The following is a 24,879-nucleotide window of genomic DNA, read 5'->3' as shown; positions in this document are numbered from 1 at the left end:
GTAGACAATTACAAAATATATCTCATTACTAATAAGGATTATCCCAAAAGGCATAAAGCACGAGAGGCACATTCCAAGGCTTCCCAAAGCTTGGTTGGAACTATTTTGAAGCTTGAAATAATATCCATTAACTATGAGTACTAGCATTAGATACCAATCTATATTTTAATTGAAGATGTGTAGAAATTACTTTGTTGACTATAAAAAAGACTTGATGTTTTGATTGTATGCTTAACATTGCATGCCAACCTCCCAATGAGTTCACACCTTACACATTTGTTCAACACCCCACCTCACCAAACTAATATCATTTTAATAATACACCCTTATTAATAGGGTTGAAATTTTAGTACATAAAATTTATTGCAAACATTTTAACTTTAGAGGACCTTAAATTACCATTTCATTTAATATAAGCCAATAAATAAGGAGATAAATAATTGATATCACTATTTTTGATATGTAATATTATCATTTTTTGTGTAATTGTCTTGCTGATTTTAGTTTTAAGTTATATGGATTGCAATAAAATTTTTGGTTGGAAATATTATGAAGTGTGAAATGAAACACCTTAATTATGAATACTAATATCTTTTAATAAAACGTGTATATAAATTGCTTAATTGATGACTCAAAGTTTCAATTGTATGCTCTACATTATACACCAAATTCCCAATAATTTTGCACCTTACACATTTTAACTCCCAACCTCAATAGACCAATGCAATATTAATAGAGTCAAGAAATTTTAGCAAATATAATTTATTACAAACATTTCAACTTTATTGAAAAATAAAAACAATAGAAAAAATACTTTCAGTGAAAATATTTAAAATTTCATTAATATAGGTTAATAAAATAAGAGATAAATAACTAATATTACTATTTTTCAATAAGTGAATAATAAAAAATAGTCTCACTAACTTTATTTTCAAGTTACATGAATCACAATAAAATATTTTAGTTGAAAATATTGTCAAGTTTGAAATGAAATGTATTATTATGAGTACCAACACTAGATACAAATCTATCTTTTAATTAAACGTGGATAGAAATTGCTTCATTGAATATAAAGATGATTTGATGTTTTGTTTCCATGATCTACATTGCACACCAACTTCTTAATGATTTCATACCTTATATACTTGATCATCACCCCATCTCACCATACTAATGTGTTATAAATAAAGTTGAAATTTTAGCACATAAATTTGTTGCAAACATTTCAACTATAATATAAATAAAAATAATAGAAACATATTTTTATTTATTCATTTTTCTAATTTTTTAAAATTTAAATAAAAATAAATAAATAAAAATTTAAATTGTCATTTCATATAATATTGTTAAAAAAACTAATATTATTATATTTCCAATATATATATTATAAAAAATACTTTCGTAGTATAGACTAATTAAAAAATTAGAAAGAAATGCACAAGGTATCATATCACAAAGGAAGATCAAAGCTCTTTCTAGATGCTTACATTCAACCAATGGAAAATAAAGGATAGGCGCTTTAGTATTCCACTAAATTTGTAAATGGCGTCTCTGAGTTCATTTTCTGTTGCTACTTCTCCAAGGCTAACATATGTCAATGGAACTAAAGTTTCCATTGATTCCTTCATCACCCAGTTCGTCAGCTGTTCTCCAATAAAATTTGTTCCTCCATCGTTCTTAAAATATAACAGAGGCCATGGCATTAAAATCTTGGCTGCTTCAGCAGCTTCTCAAATGGAAGCATCCATTAAGGCAAAGATAAGCGAGAACCCACTAGTAATTTACTCTAAAACTCGTTGTTCGTAAGTACAAGTGCTATTATTCAGCCACCACACCAATTTTGGTAAAAGTCAAGTCAAGTCTTCCTCTCTCGAATGCAAGCAAATTACTAAAATTTGCACTGTGTGTAGATACTGCCGTAGCGTGAAGGCTTTGTTCAAGCGCATTGGAGTTGAGCCATTGGTCGTGGAATTGGACGATCTAGGTAAGTTTAAATTTGAAAAAAACTGAAAAAGAAATGGTCTATTGATGTTTTATTGAGGCTCATGTGCATCTTTAGGAGTCCTGAGGAACACCGATAGGTGAGAAAACTCATTCTACCTATTGTTCAAGAAAAGGTACACAAAATGGCAACAGTGAAACTCAATTGCTTTCCTTACGAGTTCTGTACACCGCAGATTGGTATGAACCGCAATTTTTGGCAAAATCCACCGCAATTAGTATGAGCCGCAATTTTTGGCAAAATCCATTCCTCTGTTAAATGTGGTTGGAAATTATGTTTTATAATTGTATGTAATCTGAATGCACAAATGAGCAGTAGTAGAGATGCATTCTGAACCGGAATTTCAAGAGGAATGTGCTATTTTCAAGAAAGGCGTTCCAAGTTAATGAGTAGCACTAGATTAGGGTTTCTTTTGGCGGCTAGTATTCTTTAATTGGCTATTTTGTTATATTTTTTTCTTTTAGCATATTTGCCATTTGAAGATAATGAAGAATAATATCACTTCTCTTTAAACATTTGCCAAAGTCTTGTATAAAGTAAGATCGATCTTAAGGAAACTGGAGTAAGTACATCAGATTTTTACCAAATATAATTACCGATAATTCAATGTTGAATAACATCTCCCATGATTTCTTTCTAACCACAAAAAACAATCCCTATCCCAGAGATCAATGCAAGTACCCACTTGAAGGGAGATTGTGATATAAACTTGGCTCACATCTAGCTTTATTATACTAGTTTTTTGAATATCCCCTTAACTGGATTGACCATTGGCTAGTTGCCCTTAATACACTCTAATGATCAAAGTAGGTGAAATGGAATCGAAGTGCATGATCTGGAAGAACAGACAAGAAAGACACCCATAAAAGGACAACTCCTTAAACTTCAGACTTACCCAACTGGGCACACAATCTCTTGTTTTCGGGGCTGGGATGATTCCTCTCCGGGTTATGGGGTCATGTAGCCCTAGTGACTGGTGTGTCCCTACTCTGTAGAATATCTCCACAACAAAGCTTTTAGTTGGGTGTTGTAATAAGTATGGTTAAACGTTTAAGTCCTTGGCCTTGACAGCCCAAAACCAAATTCAATTCTTAAAGCCGCTGTTTAAATTTCTTATTCTTTTTTTTCACTGTATTAATTGCATATAAATGTGGAACTAAAACTCTCTAGATGATTTGAATTTTTTGAAGCTAAGAAAGTTCTGTTCATTGATCCTTGAATTTGTATACAAGTATTTCTATTTCAGCAATTTCTAGGGCACTTATGACAACAATATCCCAAGCATCTTCGAAATTGTTTGCAGATTATTAGTCCTGGGGTCTTGTGAATATCAATTGAAAGAACAGGCGAATGTGTTTCTTCTGTTGTTAAATTTTTTTGAAGATAACAATGAACATTGAACAACCAAAACTCTATATGTGGATTTGGCACAGACAGTTTTACTTTTTCATAAAATGTAGGATGAGGTTCATATATGCAATTACATAAACTGAGCACACTATTAAGAAGGTAAAGGTAATTTTATGTCACCACTAAGCGAGACACTAGATTGGTGTAGGCGTATGAGAACCCTTCCTTATGTGAGCATTCTACAAGGAGATTGTTTTCTCCATTTATTTTACATATTAGTCATTAAGATGTAAAATCCTATTCTCTCCCAGATTTGAACATGGACCTCCAAGATGGAGTAGACACATCTTTATCACCAGGCACAATTGGTGAAAGTAGATTGCACCACCAAAAATGAACAGTGAGCTTATATGGGAGCTAGAACCTAAAGGATTCTGTATCAATTATATTTCCTTTTCAAGGGATTGGTATGAGCTCACTACTTATATTTTTGGTATTCTCAAAGTCCATTTAGTGACTGTGCTTGCAATTTTTTTATTCCAAGAATAAAAAAAGATGTTATATTTCAAATATATTACAGTAGGTATCCCTTGAAGGCAATTCTGGAAACCTCTGAAGCTGAAAGACTATACAGCATGTTCTTTTGTGGAACAAAAAAGAAAACATTCTCTACGTAGATCATGAGGTCTTATTTTCTTTAGCGTCTTGACTCTTGTTGATTATATGCTGACTGACGAACTCTTGGGCCTGTTTTGGTACAGCTACCAATTTTAGCTTCCTTCCATATTTTGTGTGAGGTTTAGTAACTGTTGTGATTTTTGATGAGGATGAAAACTGAATACTGTTTTTTCTAGGCTTGTGAGCATACTTAAGGTTATATATTACCTTGTTTTTTTGAAGAGTGCTTAAATGGCGATCATCTTGATTTTCGATAATATTCCTTGGTTAACAGCTGTTGCCCCGTCTTCTCCCCTTCCTCGTAGATTAAATCTATCAATCAGTTTCTTCTATAGGTTTCCATTCTTCAGTTACTCCTACAGTTGGCACATTGAAAGGGTTGACATGGCCTTGCATATCTTCTTCAGTGATTGAACGATTATTTAGGCCCTTCATTTGTCTGCCACCGGCTTTCTTTCTCATCTTGAGCTTGCCTACGCTGCTTTGAACTTTCCTCAGTTGTTCTTTACTTGCTTTGGATGTTTCCTTTGCTTTTCCTTACTGCTTGTACTTGTTTAGATTTCTTCTTTTCAGGATATGAATTTTTAAGTGCCTATACTCACAGCAGGATCAACACCCTAACAGAAAGTTTATAAATTCAATTTGCAGCTTCCATATGTAGTTGAGAATTTATGCTTTATATATGCTGGCAGACAGTTTGAAAGTTCAAGATCCACAGAAATCTAGACACGCTTCTTCATAAATCTGGGGTCATTTGGCATGTTTATTGTTGATCTTTGATCCATTCAGAAATAGTTTCATGCTTAGAGGAGGCATTAATGGAATACTGGATGGTGATTCCTTAATCGGGTTGACTCATATAGACCATTCTTCATAGAGTGCTAGACACTTTCTATAGGGACAGAATAAGTTGTTTCTTATTCTTATGAAAAGCTATTTCTCTCTTTTTCTGATTTCTTGTAATAAAATACAGTAAATTTTTCTTCAGAAAATATAGCATGCATAAAAAAAGTTATTAAATCAGGTTTTTAGCTACTTTAGAAAGACGCGAATACCTGTGAGGCTGTTACAAGTACTTAAGTTAGTTATATTTTTTATTATATGAGAATATTAATAGAACCCTGTTCCAAATTAAATAATTAACTCTAAACCTTTTCTTCATAAAACAACAATTTCTATTTTGATCTTCTCATAAGATAATCTTTTATATTTTCAAAATATGTATAGGTTGATGGAAGCAGGTATATCTGTTGATCAAATATTGGAAATTAACATTCTTAGATCACTGTCAATGCCAGGACCTTCACAACGACAGATTCAGAGTGCATTGCAGAGATTAACTGGGCAATCAACTGTTCCTAATATTTTCATTGGTAAGGATTACCTCTTTTGTCTGTACTCCATTCATTAAGTTTCCTAGAAGTTCTAGTGTTTGAGCTTTGGATTCTAGGTGCAAGGTGCTCCTTGCATCTAAACTAAAAATAAGTTTATGAGGGTAATATTAGTTTGTCTTATGGTGCAATTATCATATCAATGTCACTTCTTCATGCAAGTTCATCATCATCTTAATACTGTATGAATAATGTGAAAATATGAAGAGTTCCAAATTTAGATACGATAGTTTAGCTCAAATAATGTGAGTGAAAGAAGTTCATAGTGATCCATCACTCAGACTATTTGTTCATATATTTGAAGAATGAACTGGAGATAGGCTTCTGGTGTTTATCAATGTAATGCTCTCTGATTTTTGAGAGACATAAGACATGTAATGGCGAGGGAACCATGAACATTAGTCAACATTGTCAAAATGAAAAATCTATGATTTAAGTAGAGTCAACAAATGCCGTGGCTTCAGGAGTATTTGATGGGAATTCCAAATGACATCACAACTATGCAAAAATTATTCAATATGCAAGGCAGATGGATTCAGAATAATGATTTTCAAGAAATTGTTAAATGACCTGAAAATAGGTGCGTTCTTTAGAAATATAAAATTGAACCTAAAGAGTTTTTTGTTCCTATTACCTCATAAAAGCTAAGATTTTACTACTGCAACTTTATACTTGAATAAGAGTCTATTTCATGCAAGTTCATAGTTCTTCACCATGATGGTTCTGGAACAGGTACACAAATGAAGTATTCTTGCTAATAATTTTTACCAAATTAATCACACGAAACTAAATGCAAACCAATGGAGCAGTTCTTTTCATTAATTTTATAACTACAGGTATAAGCAGTCAAAAGTTTTATTGCAGATAATCAATAAGTATTGGTTTTTCAATGCAAATGCTACACTAAACATCAATCACCCAGCTATAGCACTAAGTATTTTATTACAAATAAGCCTTCAAGGATAAACTTGTGCTTCATTCATACCAAATTATCACTCCTTTATTGATAACAAATGTCGGCCAATCACTACATGTCAGATCGCTGGAAATTGTGATTGGCAGTGCTCATGTTCAGGTGCTGGCTGTGTTGTGTGTGGAGTTGGTAGTCTAGGATAGCAGCGATTCCATTCTGGAAATTGTCAATGCGGATTAAAGGTCTGAAACCCTGCGATTTTAATATAATATTCTGCCTTTCACCCTGATTGTGTCACTCACGATTCTTCTTTTATTTTCACCGATTTTAATGAAACTGTGACTGTTGATTGCTGGGTGGGGCTACGTCCAGACAGCATTTACAGTGGTATCATCCTGTAGCAGATTCAAACTTGCAGAGAGACTCATAGTCGAAGAAAGAAGCAATAGTAGAATAATCCCCAACACCTCTCGATACCTCTTTTATCTGCTTCCAAAAAGCCATCGATGCCTCTAGAATTCTTACCATAGGCGACTTAGGCATTTGAATTAATATTTACAATAAATATTCATTAATTTCCCCACCAAGTGAATTTGCCTAGTAATAACATTGTGACTTAAATGTGAGCCCAACTTAAGTCATAATGAACAATTAAAATATATTTGCTTAAGACTTAAGCTTTTTGTGCTCCATCTTAATTATTCAATTATTCCCTTTATTTCTTAAATTTCTCCTAACCCCTGGGAATGAAAAGGCTAGGAAATTTTATTTTCAAGTCTAATCATTCGAGAGGTGACATTACACAAGAAAACACTAAGTACTTTAGAAATATAAAATTCAACTTAAAGAGTTCCTTGTTCCAATTACCTCGTTAAAGCTGAGGTTTTTGGACAGAAATTTAACACTTTAATAAGAGTCTATTTCGTACAAGTTCAGTTCTTCACCTTGATGGTTCTGAAATTTGTACTGTACAGATATAGTATATACAGTCCTCTTCCCCTTTGGTCATAAATTAAGTTACATTTTGTAGCAAATTGTATCTATCCTTGAAATTTGGAAGTTTGTACTTGTTGAGTAGTTGAAAGTTTCTTATATGATATAACAGTCTGTAATGTACTAAAAAATCAATTAAATATGAGAATGAATGTTGAGTCTATTAAATAAATGAGCGATGCTTTGGTTATGAAAAATCCTCATTTGTATGACGTTTTTTTTTATGGCTACCAAAATTGTAGTCAACTTCAAATTAGCTTTCACATAGCTCAAGTGTATTAGAAATTTAATATCTCCATTTTTTTAACTTTTGCATATTCCATTTTCTCAATCACAAATGTTCCCGTATATGTATGCAAACTATGCTTCTTAAACATATTTATCTCTTTATATAATCTATATATTTCTATTCCAATGGTTTCATTTGCAATCAATAAATTCTGTTCATCTCTCCAATAATTATTTTATCGTTTTCATCACATGTTTGTTCCTTTTTAACTGGTTTGACGCATTTAATTTTATTTATCTTAATCAGATCATATAGTTACAATTTTATGATCCTTAACTTCAATAGTATTTTATTATTTATAGTAGACAACCTTAATTTTCTTTTCCAAGCAATAATCATTTTGTAATTCTACCCTATCTGCTCACGCCTCCTATTTTCAAATACTAATATTTTCTCTTTTTTATTAGGTGGGAAGCATATTGGTGGCTGTACTGGTGAGTTCGTGTATGCTTATATTATGAATTTTGGAAATATCATAATTTTCTTAGATTCTTTTTTACATATAACAAATGTATTTAGACATACTCAAGGCTTGATGCATGGTTGGAATTTTGAATTGTTCACTTGGGAGCAAAATAATGTGTTGAATTGTAATTATCATCCTCGAGATACTTGTGTTTCATTTGTATATAAGTCTAGAAAAGCATGAATGAAATAGATTTGTCTTAGATTCGTGAGTTTCAAATTGGGAGGAAAAGGTGTTGTGTGTCTTTTTTCTATTAAGTGCTTGTAGATTGAACAACTTGCTTGCTTTTTGTTGTGTTTTTTTGTCTATCTATCTATTTGCCCATATATCTGTCCATCCATGGAATGTCCCTTTATAAAAATTTTAAATTTCCTTATTTTTGCCTTAAATAAATATTCCACACTCACAATAATACTTGCATAATTAATTATAAATATTAATTTAACTTTAAACTTACAATATTGATAATTATAATTTTTGATTTTTATTTCCATCATTTAATTTAGGTGGGGACATTATAATCCATAGGAGATAGGGATTGGGACATGTATGTGGCATGCCCCTGGCAGGTAATCAAATTGCAGCTTGTGTGAGACCATGGTTGCAGCCCCTTAAAATTATAATTGAGGCAATTTCAATAAAGATGGCACCAAATATGGTGATAGCGATCCATAGGTTAAGTTGATTAAAATTAAATGAAAGAATTTATTAAGGGCAGTGATTTCCTAAATGAAAGAGTTTTAATTAAAATTAAACTAAGAGTTCAATGCAGTAGTTAAGGATGAAGGGTTATAGGGGAGGTATCGGTAGTGGACATAGCTGACTTCGCGCACATAGAACTCTCAAACCGTACATCGGATTTCATTTTTTTTTTGGTTGTCTCCGTATATGACTTAATTGCTTATAACTAAGGATCCAGCTTTTGGGTAGTGACGATCCACGTTGTGGAAATCGTTATGTGCCGAAAGGTCAAAAAGTGGTAATTTCAAAGTGTCTACCCATACACGAACTCCTTTGCACCAAAAGTAGATAACTCAAAATTTGCATTAGTAGTGGACAAATGCCCCAGTAGTAGATCACCTTTTTTGACATTTTTTTACTATAATTAGCCCATTTTTGCACCACTACTGGCCCATTTTTGCACCACTACTAGGACATTTGTGCAAAATTATCCACTATTGGTACATGTGATATTCACTAATGAACTTTCCATTATCAATTTGTTAGGCTCCTTTGCAATCTAGTATTGGGGGGTTGGGTTGACAAAAAGGTGTCCACTATTGGAACTATGTCCACTACTGGTACCCTTCTCCTACTCTTCAAAAAGGTAGCAATTGTGCAAGGTTGTGACTCTTTCAATGATAAAGTATAAAAGGGAGATCAATTCATTTGGGATCCTTCATCCAACGATCATCAATTGAGAAGGAAGGAATAGATCAATCAATAATTAATTAGGAAAGAAACATCAATCAATTTAGAAATAAATATTATTCTCAAAAGGCAGCACTAAAGGGTGGTGACTCAATTCTTGTGAAATGTGGTGGCTCATTCACCAATAAAGTGTAAAGGAGAGATCAATGGAATGAGAAGAAGAAATCATTGAACATCATTCTAGCATTCACTCATCAATCCATCAAGAAATATTAATAAAGAGAAATTAAGCAATCAACAGTAATCTAGCAAATACATCAAGCTATCGGTTCACTAGAGGATAAGGACGAAAACCCTTATTGTTCTTATTGAGTTTGGACGAAAACCCAAGTCTTGGTCAAGGAGAATGAAAACCCTCCAAGGTGGACTTTAGAGTTGGAAGGATGAAAACCCTTTCATGCTCTTGGCAAGTTAAGGATGAAAGCCCTTGATATTGCCATTGTTGAGTTAGGGATGAAATCTCTAATACAGCAGATTTGTAAGTATTGTGCTATGATTTATTGATCTGAGTATTATTATAAATTCTTAATCTTTGATAAAGCTATTGTCATTTTGAGTAAATACTAAATATGTATTATTTTAAGGCAAAAATCAGGAATATCCCAAAAAGAGACATTACGATTGGTATTAGAGCATTGATCCTGCCAACCTGCTGGGAAAAAGATATAAATTTCAGGATGATGAAAAATAACAACTTGGAATAGCCAATGTTTATGATAATGACATGAAAGTTGGCACGCATAACAAGGATCACAACTTAAAATTGAGAGCAATTCCTAAACACACTGAAGTCAAATATGGGCATGTTCAGTAATGAGAGGGAGCGATGGGTTTAAACTCCCTCACCACAACCCTGTCAAAGAGAGGGAGCAGACATCCCAATAATCACAGGTGTTCATTAGAATCATAATCTAGCAGATTGTCAGGAATGTTAGTTTTCATGATCAGATTAACCATAATAAACAGAAAACTAAAGTTGCACGGTAAAGCATACAAATAGAGGATCACACAACACAAAAGCTACCCTGGGAAAACCTCCCTCTTGGAGGAAAAACCCAGCAACAACAGATCCTCAGATCTAATTATTATTCTGAAAATGTAGATTCACTTACCCAGCTAGGGCACAATAAAACAGCAGGAGATAATAGATAAGATCAGACTTATCTCAGTCCTTAGAATGCATGAAATCACAGTGCTGATTTGCAAGCCTTTACACAGAAATCCGTTGTCCTTTGATTGTGCTTCACTGCCCTTCAATGGTGGTTTGTTGCCCTCTAATTGTCTTTGCATTCATCTTCTTGTCTTTGCTGTCATGGAGAACAATTTCGCTATCCTCAAGGTGTATTCATACTAGCACAGCAGATGATGTCCTCCTTCAGTCAGATTTCGCATATGGAGGAGCAGAGATAGTTCGCTGATTGTATGTGGTGTATGTCTATCAAATGATACTTCATTTGCTTGCATTTATATATGATTAAACTCCCTTAATCACCCTCCAAGTCGGCTAGGAGGTTTTGGCGCCAAGGTTTATTTGAACCACATTTATTGCCGCCCAACTTGGGGCCTATATCCTTCACACGCTACAAAGTAACGGTTATAGGGTCGGCCCTATAATGAGGTTTGCACGTTACATATTGGTGAAGCCCTATCCTTGGGCGCTGAGTTGGAGTATTACGCGTTTGGCAAAGATTAGAGGGCCCAGCGCTATTTAAGTTTCCACGCCACCTAAATGAATAGGTGCGATTTACAAAGAAAAGGGCCCATTCCTTTTGGATGGGTTCTAATGTTGCCTTGCGGCAATTAGAGCCCATCTCCTATTTATTTTCACCCTAGTTACAAAAACAACACTCCCTCTTAACTAGGGAGGAAAATAAATACAAAACCATATTCACATGGATAATCCCATGGCCTGAAATTTTACAAAGTTTAAGAATAGGGCCCAGCCCTAAGCAATACAAAATACACATCATGATCTGAGCACACAAATACATTGCAATATGAGCCTTTCCATAATGTTCTCCTCTGTAATGCTAGGAGAGGATGAAATCAAACTTCATAGCTATATGCTTTCTTGGAACCTGCATATATCACCAAGATTTAAGATCTTTCATCATGCACACCCACAGAGGATGAGAGACCTTTCCTCATGCACACCTGCAAGAAAAATACTCATATGAACATATAACATAAATCATGCACAACCGCAGAGGATACATAAACTTCTCCTAGAGAAGGACAATCTGTCACCTTGCACACCGCAGAGGGTGAATACGCTTCTCCACTGAGAAGAACAAACTACCACCTTGCACTCCGCAGAGGGTGGACTCACCTTGCACTCTGCAGAGGGTGAGCGAGAACTACCACCTTGCACTCCGCAGAGGGTGGATGATACACCCAATGTATCATGGTTAGTATCAAAACATTTTGCAATAGACAAGGAATATACATTAGATATATATTATCAATTCCAAAAGGAAATAACTTTGCTATAATCAAGTAGAGATCATACATTAGACATATTCTTATTAAATCCATCATTAGAGCTGAAACACAAAGTTTAGAAAACCAGCAATAAGATTTATTGAAATAAGGTATTTTGACAGTATCATGAGACTCCCTCTAAAACCCTATCTAGATGATAAATCCACAACAAATTTCCTGACTTAAAGTTGGAATCAATCTAAAATAGAATTTATCAATTTGTATCCTTAATAAAGAGAAGGTTTGAAAGTTTGAGTAGACTTTCAAATCTAGATCCGATGGCATGAGCTGAAGTGGACCTTCTTAGATCATGCTTGAGGACCTGAAAATTTTCCTTCGAGAACAGCTGTAAGGGTTAGTTTCCAATGCATCATTAGTGAAATAAACAACAAGATCAGAAGTTTTAACTTAGGGATGGATTACAAACCAATAGATCAAAACAGGAAATCTTCATGATTGTGGGGATTTGATACTTCATATATGTTTGCATCTTCTTGTTCGTCCTGAATTTGACAGTCCCTTGCAAAGTGGCCAAGCTTGTTGCATTGGAAGCATCAGATGTGAGATAAGTCTCTTGGTCTCTTCCTTGAATGAGGGGTAGAAGAGCTGAAATCTCTATTTCTCTTAAGATCATTCTTCTTCCAATGGCTGCCTTCCTTCTTAGCCAAGAGAACATGTTGCTCATCATAAGGGTTCTTAATTTTTCCTTTTGCAGCCAGCTGAGACTCTTCTTGAATGCAATCTCCTATTAATTGATCAAACTTAGGAAGCTCAACTCTGGCACTGATTCCTTGAACAAACGGTTCCCAAGAGGGAGGAAGACCATTTAGGGCAGTCATAGATAAGTCACTGTCTTCAACGCTCTTCCCAACGGTAGCAAGCTGATCTCTTAGCTCAGAATTCTCATGGAATAAGCAGCAACAGGTTCTTCTTTCTCTAATTTAATGTAAGAGAGCTGATTCCTTAAAGCAAGTATGAAGCTGGTATTGTTGACTTCGTACATCTTTTCCAATGTGGTGAACATCTCCCTAGCGGTCTTCTTCATGGAGATGGATGGCACCAAGTGATTTTTGACGGAGTCTATTATTATCCTTTGAGCTTGGAAGTCCTTCTTCTTCCAATCTACCTTCTCACTTTCATCCTTAGGTTCTTTAGCATTCTTGCCAACATATTCAGCAAGATCATTCAATGCCATCATTATCCTGACCTTCCAAGAAGAGTAATTTGTGAGACCTTCCAACCTATCTTCAGCCCTGATATAAGAAGCCATGAGGACTAAACCTTTCAACAACAGGTTAGATATGAGCACAAATCTGATCACAACCTCTATACGAACCTGACTCTGATACCATGTTAGTTTTCATGATCAGATTAACCATAATAAATAGAAAACTAAAGTTGCACAGTAAAGCATACAAATAGAGGATCACACAACACAAAAGCTACCCTGGGAAAACCTCCCTCTTGGAGGAAAAACCCATCAACAACAGATCTTGAGATCTAATTATTATTTTGAAAATGTAGATTCACTTACCCAGCTAGGGCACAATACAACAGCAGGAGATAATAGATAAGATCAGACTTATCTCAGTCCTTAGAATGCATGAAATCACAGTGCTGATTTGCAAGCCTTTACACAGAAATCCGTTGTCCTTTGATTGTGCTTCACTGCCCTTCAATGGTGGTTTGTTGTCCTCTAATTGTCTTCGCAGTCATCTTCTTGTCTTTGCTGTCATGGAGAACAAGTTCTCTATCCTCAAGGTGTATTCATACTAGCACAGCAGATGATGTCCTCCTTCAGTCAGATTTCGCATATGGGGGAGCAGAGATAGTTCGCTGATTGTATGTGGTGTATGTCTATCAAATGATACTTCATTTGCTTGCATTTATATATGATTAAACTCCCTTAATCACCCTCCAAGTCGGCTAGGAGGTTTTGGCGCCAAGGTTTATTTGAACCACATTTACTGCCGCCCAACTTGGGGCCTATATCCTTCACACGCTACAAAGTAACGGTTATAGGGTCGGCCCTATAATGAGGTTTGCACGTTACATATTGGTGAACCCCTATCCTTGGGCGCTGAGCTGGAGTATTACGCATTTGGCAAAGATTAGAGGGCCCAGCCCTATTTAAGTTTCCACAACACCTAAATGAATAGGTGCGATTTACAAAGAAAAGGGCCCATTCCTTTTGGATGGGTTCTAATGTTGCCTTGCGGCAATCAGAACCCATCTCCTATTTATGTTCACCCTAGTTACAAAAACAACAAGGAATTCACCATACCACAAACCACTCCTAAAATCAGCAATGAATGCCACAGTCTAATCATGATATCAACAATAACAAAATCGATGATATCAGCAACAAGTCAATCCATGATATCATGAATAAGACAATTACAATATCAAGTTCAACTGTAAGTAAACCATGACGTCAACTCATAAGTAACCATCATATCAGCCATAATTCAATTATGATAATTAATTAAGTATTAGACTAAAAAATCCATGCAGGAACTGCCTTCTAAGTTAAGCATCAAAATCCGCTTCCTCATATCGAGGCTCTCAGCCAAGGGAAACCATAGTTATTCTCTAATACCCAAGATTTAAAGGTCACAATCGAACAATGAGTAATAGAACAGTCCATCAATATAAAGGGCACAATCTATGGATTTGGTATACCTCAGTGATGATGGTAAGTACAACAAAATTTATATATATAAATATTGAATCAGGGATCCTAACCTGTTACTGAAGATAGTCACCCCAACGGGGACCATCATAACAACACAAGGCATAATAGGGACAATAACAATGATCAATATAAATTCACAGCCTATAATCATGATATCACTGCCCATAGCAAAGATCAATACTGATGCAAAAGGGATTCTCTCCCTACAAATCTCCATTAAAATAACCAGCAAACACACAAGAAATCTCATTTCAAATATGCAAGAAAAAACATAGAATTTTGATTGGAAAACAAAAACATAAGCTGATTTCAATCTCTGAGCCTATTGGCTTCACATCTAATACATGAAAATCTGATTACAAAGTCTTCAAAACCTTAGAAAAATTAAATTCAACATATTCTTGGTTGATGAGGATGGCCCTTTGACCATGGATGCTCCTACATCAGACACCCAAGGTAATTTGAAATGTCTCATGATGTAAATGATGTTCAATTTTCAATTCAATATGCAAGATATATTCTAGTTTATATTTTCTTGATCTATGTATTATCTATTTATATGATAAATCTGATTATCTTCTTTTGTATGGCAGGTGAGAGGAGCATTTATTGATTTCGATGTCCTTCTCACAAATATCGATTGATATATATATGCAAGAGGGGAGGATCAAGCAATGCCTTGACCGGTCATGTCTTTTAGACATGACCAATCAAGACACTACTTGATCGCACCCTTTGACTTTATAATTACCAATCGGTGTATACATTAATCAACAGCCCGATACAAATCGGGGTCTATGTAACTTATTAGTTAATAACTTAACACCAATCGGTGTCTACGTAACTTGTTAATTAACACCAATCGGTGTCTACGTAACTTGTTAACCGATACCAATTGGTGATCTCTTAAGTGATACCAAGCGGTGTATGCTTTGCCACCCGATACAATTGGTTAATCCCAATAACCATCATTAGTTTACTGTCAATAAATCAACCGATATAAATCGGGATACTTGGTTAGCCCGATAATAATTGGTGATCACAGTTATAATGCAAACCGATGTTAATCGGTATACTATGCTATGATATGATTATCGATAGTTTGAACATTGATCGAACTAAGTAGATTGAACATATACAAATGAAGAATGATCATCAAATGAAAGAACAATAGCTTGAAGTTGTTCCTAATAGTTTATTGATAGGATAAATGATTGAATGAGAGACTTCATTTATCTCTCATTCAATCATTTATCTTACCGAAGCTATCATGCATTAACACTCCCTCTTAGCTAGGTAAGATAAATGCAAACAATATATCAAGCATCACAATTCAAATGATGATTAGTATTCTTTACACAATCTGACTATCTAGAAAATCATATCACCTAATCACATGATATGAAGTATCACCTAAACATGTGATACAAATGTCCATCGCGTCAATCTTGTGATGACAGGATATCACCTAAGCATGTGATATCAGTATTGCCTAAACACGCAATACTTAAGGATAATCATATGAGAAAGATTAAATTCTCATCTTGTCCAAGTTGTGGTATGTGCACTAACACCTTATACAAATGTTTTACCACAACACAATCATGGCACATCCATGACACACCAGAGATCCAACATGATAACTGGTTTGGACATCATAAGATCGTCACCTTATAATGTCTACATACAAGTGTTCATTATCTTGAGAGATCGTCACCTCTTAGATATGAACCCAGGAGATAAAATCCAAAATGTCCTATCATGACAAAGAAGTTTACACATTAAACATCTTATTGATATGCAAATACAGATTACAAAGCAAATTACCTTTCTATCATACCTAAACCTTTTATGAAGTGATCAACCTTCACTCTGGAAAGAGGTTTGGTCAGAATATCTGCAGTTTGATCTCCTGTACAAACATATTCTAATTGGATCACATTCCTGTCTACCATATCTCGCACATAGTGGTATGGAATCTCAATATGCTTGGATCTGTCATGAAATACTGGATTTACTGAAAGTTTTATGCAGCTTTGATTGTCACAATGTATAACAGTGGGTTTCATAGGCTCTCCAAACAACCCCACAAGCAACTTCCTAAGCCATACTGCCTCTCGGGCAGCCATAGAAGCTGCAATGTATTCGGCCTCGGTGGAGCTTTGAGCTACAGAAGATTGCTTCCTGCTGATCCAAGATATCATAGCTGAACCTAGATTGAAGCAACACCTTGAAGTGCTTTTTTTGTCAGTCACACTTCCAGCCCAATCTGAATCTGTAAATCCATGTAGGTCTATATCAACTTTCTCATATTTGAGACCAAGGTTTAGGGTACCTTGTAGGTATCTCATAATGTGTTTTACTGCAACCAAGTGTATCTCCTTAGGTTCACACATAAACTGACTTAGAGCATTAACTGCATAACAAATATCTGGCCTTGTATATACTAGGTACATCAGGGACCCAATCATCTGTCTGTATTGAGTAGGGTCAGTGTGTTGTGACTCTGCTACTGCTTCTTTAAGTTTATGTAAATTGGTTTCCATAGGAGAGGTCATGGGCCTACAGTTTAGCATTTCGAATCTCTTCAAAATGTCCAAGGTATACTTTCCTTGGTTTAGTATAATGTTGTTAGAATTCTGCCATACTTTCAATCCTAGGAAGTAATTCATATCAAATTCTTTGGATAGATCTTTCTTGCATTGATCTATAAGGTGATCATTTCCTGTGATTAATAAGTTATCAACATATAAAATCAATATTAGCATATCACCTTGATTTCTTTTGTAGTAGAGATTAGGATCTGCATCATTCTTGGAGAAGCCTAGTCCTGAGAGACAGGTGTCAATTCTTTCATACTAGGCCCTAGGAGCATGTTTAAGCCCATAGAGAGCTTTCTTGAGTCTACACACATGAGACTCTGCATCATAAATTTCAAACCCTTCAGGTTGCTCTAAGTAGACTTCTTCTGAGATCTCACCATTTAGAAATGCTGTCTTAACATCCATCTGGTGTACCTTCCACTCTTAACATCCATCTGGTGTACCTTCCACCCCTTTGCTACTGCAATGGCTAATATAGCTCTTACTGATGTATACCTGACAATAGGTGCCAAAGTTTCTTCATAATCTATTCCTTCCCTTTGTGAGAACCCTCTAGCTACAAATTTGGCCTTGTGTTTTTCAATACTACCGTCTGCAACATGTTTGATCTTGAAAAGCCATTTAGATGAAACAACAGATTTCTTAGTTGGCCTAGGAACAATCTTCCAAACATCATTTTTCATAATGGACTGATACTCTTCAGACATGGCATCCTTCCATACTTGATGTTCAAGTGCATCTGATACATTGTTTGGTTCGGCATAAGAAAGATCATTCATAAGGGCAACATAGCTAGTGAATTTATTAGGCCTTTTTCTTTCCTTGAAGGTTCCTGAAGGAGCAACAAACTTCTGAGTTTCTGCTACAGTCTTGGTGGCCCATAGTGGTCTTTTCTTGAGGTTTTCTCTAGGTGGATTTTGAGTTTCACCTATAGTTTCCTCAGGATTCCCTCTCTGAAGCTCAGGAGTAGGATCTTCATCTATGCTAGGGGTAGGGATATAGACTTCAAGCTCTAGTGAGCTTTGGGCTCTTTTGAAGGCTAAGTCTTCTTCAAAAATCACATCCCTACTTAGTTCAATATTCTTTTGAAGAGGTATATAGATCCTGTAGGCTTTGGAGGTTTCACTATATCCTACAAGGATTCCCCTTTTTCCAGAAGGCTCTAATTTTAATCTTTTCTCCCTAGATACATGAATATAGACAGGGCATCCAAATATCCTAAGGTGGCTGATATCTGGTTTTGATTTAGTAAAGACTTCCTCAGGGGTCTTATCTTCAAGATGGGAGTGAGGACATCTGTTTTTAATAAATACAACAGTGCTAGTTGCTTTTGCCCAAAGATTGACATTTAAATTCTGATCAAGAATCATAGCTTTGGCAGCTTCAACGATTGTCTTATTTTTCCTCTCAGCTACCCCATTTTGTTGAGGATTATAAGGTATTGTTAGCTCCCTCTTAATCCCTGAATTTTTACAAAACTCTTTAAATAATTCTGATGTGTATTCCCCCCCATTATCAGTTCTTAGGGTTCTAATTTTATTTCCTGAGTAGTTCTCTGTTAATGATTTGAATTCTTTAAACCTATTAAGGATCTCTTCTGATTCTTTACATTTCAAAAAGTAGATCCAAGTTTTCCTAGAGTAGTCATCAACAAATGTTACATAATACAAAAGTCCCCCCAAAGAAGGTACGGACATGGGTCCACATACATCAGAATGAACTAACTCTAAAATTTTACTTGTTTTCCTAGTACTATTTTGAAAAGCACTCTTAGTATTTTTACCTAGGGCACATCCTTTGTATGCCCCTGAATGATATTGCTTTAACCTAGGTAGACCTGTGACAAGGTCTCCCATTGATGATAAAGCTCTAAAATTCAGGTGGCCTAGTCTTCTATGTCAGACTTCATTAGCATCTGTAGTTTCATGGATTAGGACTAAGTTTGGCTTTGTGCATAGCTCATACAAGTAGCCTTGTCTTTGACCAATAGTTTTAGCTTTCTTGATGGATGTATTCTTTGGCCAAGCCAACACTCTGATGTCCATGAAGGTCACTCTTTATCCATTGTCCTCCAGTGCTGATATTGAGACTAGGTTTCTCTTGATGCCTGGAACATATAGTACTCCTTTAAGTTGTAATGATACACTTGACTTTAGTTTGATGGTGCAGGTCCCAACTCCTTTAATTGGATGTGTAGAGTCATCTCCGATAGTCACTTCCTCATCATTCTCCTCTTTCATGGAGTCTAGCACTTCTCTGAATCTTGTAATGTGTCTGGATGAGCCATTGTCGATCACCCAGGAGTTAACTTTGTTTGATGCTTGGTTTGTGAGTGCTGAATAGAGTACATACTTCTTGGGGTCCTCTTCCCTTTTAGATTTTCCTGTTTTGGCAAATGTGGCTTGTTGCTTAGCTCTTTTTGGACATTTGGCAACATAGTGCCCAAATTTGTCACATCTGTAACATTGAATCTGAGAAAGGTCCTTCTTGAAGGTGTTCTTGCCGTGACGATCCTTTCTCTTTCTAAATTGTTTCTGCGTGATTTTCTTGTTTGAGTTTGTATTTAGAACTTGGAGATCTTCATCTATATTCTTTGCTTGATCCCTTTCTTATTTTGCCTTGATTCCTCTTGGAGACAGTTAGCCTTTAGCCTATCGAATTTTGGAAATTCATCCCTTGCACTGATGCCTTGGATGAATGTTTCCCATATGCTAGGCAACCCATCTAGAGCAATGAGTGTTGATTCTTTGCTTTGGATCTCATATCCAAGGGTTGCTAGTTCATCCCTTAGGGTTGATATTCGCATGAAGTAGGCATTGACTGATTCTCCTTTGATCATGGCTATGTGATTTATTTCTCTTTTTAAAGCCAAGGTTCTAGTGGCATTAGATATCTCAAATGCATCTTCAAGTGCTTTGAACATGTTGTAGGTTGTTTCATGTTTCTTTATGATGGGCATAATATTATTTCTCACCCCATCAACTATGATTTTGATGGCCTTTTCATTTCCCTCTCTCCAAGTTGTTTTGTCAGGTTCAGTCTCAGGTTCAACAGTTTCAGTTTTTACAAATGATTCGACTTTATTTTCTTTTAGAATCATCTGAATTCTGAACTTCCATGCTGAGAAGTCATCACCTCCTCCGAGTCTATCTTCAAATCTGATAGTGCTAGCCATTAGAAGAATTGTGATGTTGAATATATGCTTGTTTTGAATTTTCCACAAAATTGAACAGCCTCAGGGTCGATTTAACTATAGCTCTGATTCCATGCGAATGATGTTCAATTTTCAATTCAATATGCAAGATATATTCTAGTTTATATTTTCTTGATCTATGTATTATCTATTTATAGGATAAATCTGATTATCTTCTTTTGTATGGCAGGTGAGAGGAGCATTTATTGATTTCGATGTCCTTCTCACAAATATCGATTGATATATATATGCAAGAGGGGAGGATCAAGCAATGCCTTGACCGGTCATGTCTTTTAGACATGACCGATCAAGACACTATTTGATCGCACCCTTTGACTTTATAATTACCAATCGGTGTATACATTAATCAACAGCCCGATACAAATTGGGGTCTACGTAACTTATTAGTTAATAACTTAACACCAATCGGTGTCTACGTAACTTGTTAACCGATACCAATTGGTGATCGCTTAAGTGATACCAAGCGGTGTATGCTTTGCCACCCGATACAATCAGTTAATCCCAATAACCATCATTAGTTTACTGTCAATAAATCGATTGATATAAATCGGGATACTTGGTTAGCCCGATAATAATCGGTGATCACAGTTATAATGCAAACCGATGTTAATCGGTATGCTATGATATGATTATCGATTGTTTGAACATTGATTGAACTAAGTAGATTGAACATATACAAATGAAGAATGATTATCAAATGAAAGAACAATAGCTTGAAGTTGTTCCTAATAGTTTATCGATAGGATAAATGATTGAATGAGAAACTTCATTAATCTCTCATTCAATCATTTATCTTACCGAAGCTATCATGCATTAACACATGAGAGGAGCTCATGAACATATGAAGACCCTGTGCTTATTCAAGGTCCACTATTCTTTCTCATCTACTTGAATATTCTTCCTCACGTTTCTTTGCAATTTTATGTCTCTTTCTTGTTTCATTTTTCCTCTATTTCTCCCTCTTTTCACATAATTTTAACTCCCACCGATATGTACCATGAAATTTTGGAAAATCATAATCATTTATCACCTCTTGGAGTCAGTAATTATAAAACTTCATGCACTACCTCTTTCTCTGTCACTGCTGCAACAATTTCTTCGTCATCAACCTTTACTACGACATTGTGTTCCTCTTTCTCCATGTCTTCTAAAAGACAATTTTTGTCTGCAAATTCTTTCTCCTTTGCATTCACATCAATGTTAGTAAAATAAACAAGAGATTCATTCTTCCCATCCTGCAACAAACTATCAGTCATAAGATCTTCATTTTCACCAGTCTCTTTATCAAACAACTCAACTTTCACTTTCTCATCTTCAGGCTCACTTTCAACTGTACCTTCATCGTCCAATGCATCCATTGTTGCAATATCCTCTTCACTGTAACTTGTCATATCATTCAAATTCAAATTAGATTTGGTTCTTACCTCATCAAAGTTTGGTATTTCTCTTTTCTTTACTATGGCAACATGGTTGTCCTCTTTTTCAATGTCCTCCATTGGACTCAACTCTTTTGTTGCTGCTGCAACCTCTATAATTTCATCCTCCATGTCTTTTAATAGACATTCCCCAACTTTAGGTTCATCAATTTCTTCGTATTCATCCTCTTCCTCTTCCTCTCTGTCACATGCATGACACTCTACTACTTCTTTCTTTCCTGCATTTAAAACATCATTAGAATAATAAAAATCACCATCACCTCTATTGTGATGAAGGGCTCTTCTCCTTTCCAACTCTGCTTCTATTTCTTTCACCTGTTGCTTCAACTCTATCATTCCAACTCTCTCTCTCTCTCTCTCTCTCTCTCTCGCGCGCGCGCTAATTTTCCAAAGCCTTTTTCTAATTTCCAAAGGTCTAGGAATTGTCAGAATCCATCCAATAATAGAAGTCCTTTTTCTCTCTCCCTTTTCCATATTTAAGGCTTAGCAAAGCCTCAAAAACACAAGTTTTCAAGACCCTCAAGTTCAACACATGTAAACTGCCTCACTTGGCACTCTGTTTACAAATCCTCAAGAACCATAACTCCTCAAATGCTCTAAGTAGTTCTTCTTGCAGGTTGCATATACACATGGAACAAATATTTCACAGTCCACCCTTAGATCCTGGTACAAACTGCCTCATGTTCAATGCTCTATTTGCACACTCAGGTACTCCCACTTTGATACCACTGATGCAAGAGGGATTCTCTCCCTTCAAATCTCCATTAAAATAACTAGCAAACACACAAGAAATCTGATTTCAAATATGCAAGACAAAAAATAGAATTTTGATTGAAAACAAAAACATAAGTTGATTACAATCTCTGAGCCTATTGGCTTCACATCAAATATATGAAAATCTGATTACAAAGTCCTTCAAACCCTAGAAAAATAAAATTCAACATATTTATGGTTGATGAGGATAGCCGTTTGACCATGGATGCTCATGCATCAGATACAAAGATCATAACAAGGCAAAGTCTTTGCGAAGATAAGCTTCTAAAATAATGTAATCTAATGACCATTCCTTTTCTTAAGTTGTTACAACTGAAGACATAGAGAATGGGAGAGATGTAGACTGGTCCTTGGGGGTTTTCACGAGGCAATCAGAAGGTTTCCGTGTAGCATATCTCTTTACCAAAATATTATAAGAGCCAACTAATGGTTATGCTGAATATAATCTACCATTACTAGCTACAATGAAAGAAAACTGAAACAAAGAAATCCCCATAGGAAAAACACAGCCAATTTGTGGTTTAAACCTTACATAATTTCATGCACATCAACTCATCTAGACTTTTAAAGACATACTCCATGACATCGTATAAAATGACTCTCCATCTAAACTTCTATGTGACAGCTCACATTCATAAAAGACTATCTTCAAAATCATTTACATTATGACATTCTAAACAAAGACTTTAGCAATCATTTCTAACTGAGAAAATCATTCTAATACATAACTCTTCCTAATGATATTCTATCATACTTTTAGAACACATTATGGCCGCTCTAGAGAAGAGACAGATAACTACAATGTAGAATGAACACGTATCTTTCCTAACACGAATCCACAACATGGCATAGCCACTAAAAGAAAGAAATGGGGGAACAAAACATTGTTAGAATACCTCATCTTGATGAAATGATTTGCCATGGAATGATAGTAGCCTGTTATGAGTCATGTTCTAAATTATGAAAAGTCGAGGCCATATAATGTATGGAAGAGACAAGTGTTGTGGAGTCTAAGTATGAAAAATTCAGGGTATCAAGAAGCTATTTGAGGCAGAGATCAAAATATTTGTCTAAGGCTGTTGAAGAAGTATATAATGGAGTTAGTTGTGGCCATGGTGGGCCTTTTGGTGCTGTTGTAGTTTGTAATGATGAAGTTGTTGCAATCTGTCATAACATTGTTTTGAAGTGTATGTATCCTATTGCACATGCTGAAGTTACAGTTATAAGGAAAGCATACAAATTCAATCAAGTAGAGAGCAAGGGAGTGTTAGTCACTTCTCACTTATGCCTACCGTGAAAAGTCCTGCATATAGGAAGATTCTCACCAAGGCAAACACAGTCAAGAAAGAACATCACATTTAAGGTCATAGATGTATGTCATACTTCTAATTCTCATCTTAATATGTGGAAAAATCAACTTTTTGCTTAGACTTGAAGAGATATCCATAACATTGTGTGAATGTTGGGCCAACCAAACCGGTTCTTTGCAAATATGGTTACTGTCAAAAGGGACATCAATTTTTAGATTTATGTTATATGATTACAAGATGATTTTTGTCTTCCCTCCTTGAGGATGAAAGAAAACTTATCTTAAACTATGGACATTGCCAGTTTCCAACCCTTGGTTTCATTATTGAGAGTTATTGGGAATAAAAGTACACAAGCCGGAAAAATATTGGGCAATAAATTGTCCTCACACTTTAGATGATGGTAGTACAGAGTTGGACATAACCAAGATATTGGATGAAACATCACTTAGTACAAAATTGGACATAACCAAGACATTGGATGAAACATCACTCTGTGTAGAATCTCCAATTCCTATATTATATTAGAGTAACACAGTAGAATCTAATTACATCACAAGGGGGATCTAGAGATTACAAATCTCCATAGTTGATTTGGGATCCTATCTTTGGAAAAATGATTCAATTTGACAAATTAAAACCAACTTTGCTTGAGGACAAGCAATAATGGGAAGGGCGGACTATCATGTCCCTGCAAGATAATCAGATCACAGCCTGGATTAGAGCATGGTCGCAGCCCCTTAAAAACATAGTTGAGGTGATTTCAATAAAGATGGCACCAAATAGGGTGCTATCCATAGAGGAAGTTGATTAAAATTAAATTAAAGAAGTTATCAAGGGCAGGAATTTCCTAAAT

At 35.4% G+C, this 24,879-nt stretch overlaps 1 protein-coding gene across 1 annotated transcript in view; it reads left to right on the top strand.

Moving 5' to 3' along the window:
- Positions 1-1,459: 1,459 nt before the first annotated feature.
- The window catches only part of LOC131072833 (monothiol glutaredoxin-S10), a 64,001-nt gene continuing 40,581 nt past the window's right edge, over positions 1,460-24,879 (top strand). The window contains exons 1-4 of the mRNA XM_058009115.2: positions 1,460-1,802; positions 1,911-1,984; positions 5,329-5,403; positions 8,024-8,050. Of these exons, the coding sequence (XP_057865098.2) occupies positions 1,543-1,802; positions 1,911-1,984; positions 5,329-5,403; positions 8,024-8,050 (436 nt within the window). The 5' untranslated portion in view covers positions 1,460-1,542. The remainder of the gene's footprint in view (positions 1,803-1,910; positions 1,985-5,328; positions 5,404-8,023; positions 8,051-24,879) is intronic.

This window comes from Cryptomeria japonica, chromosome 5 (assembly GCF_030272615.1).
Source record: "Cryptomeria japonica chromosome 5, Sugi_1.0, whole genome shotgun sequence".
NCBI lineage: Eukaryota > Viridiplantae > Streptophyta > Pinopsida > Cupressales > Cupressaceae > Cryptomeria > Cryptomeria japonica.
Note: the sequence above shows the minus strand (reverse complement) of the source record. Positions and strands in the feature narration are given on the sequence as shown.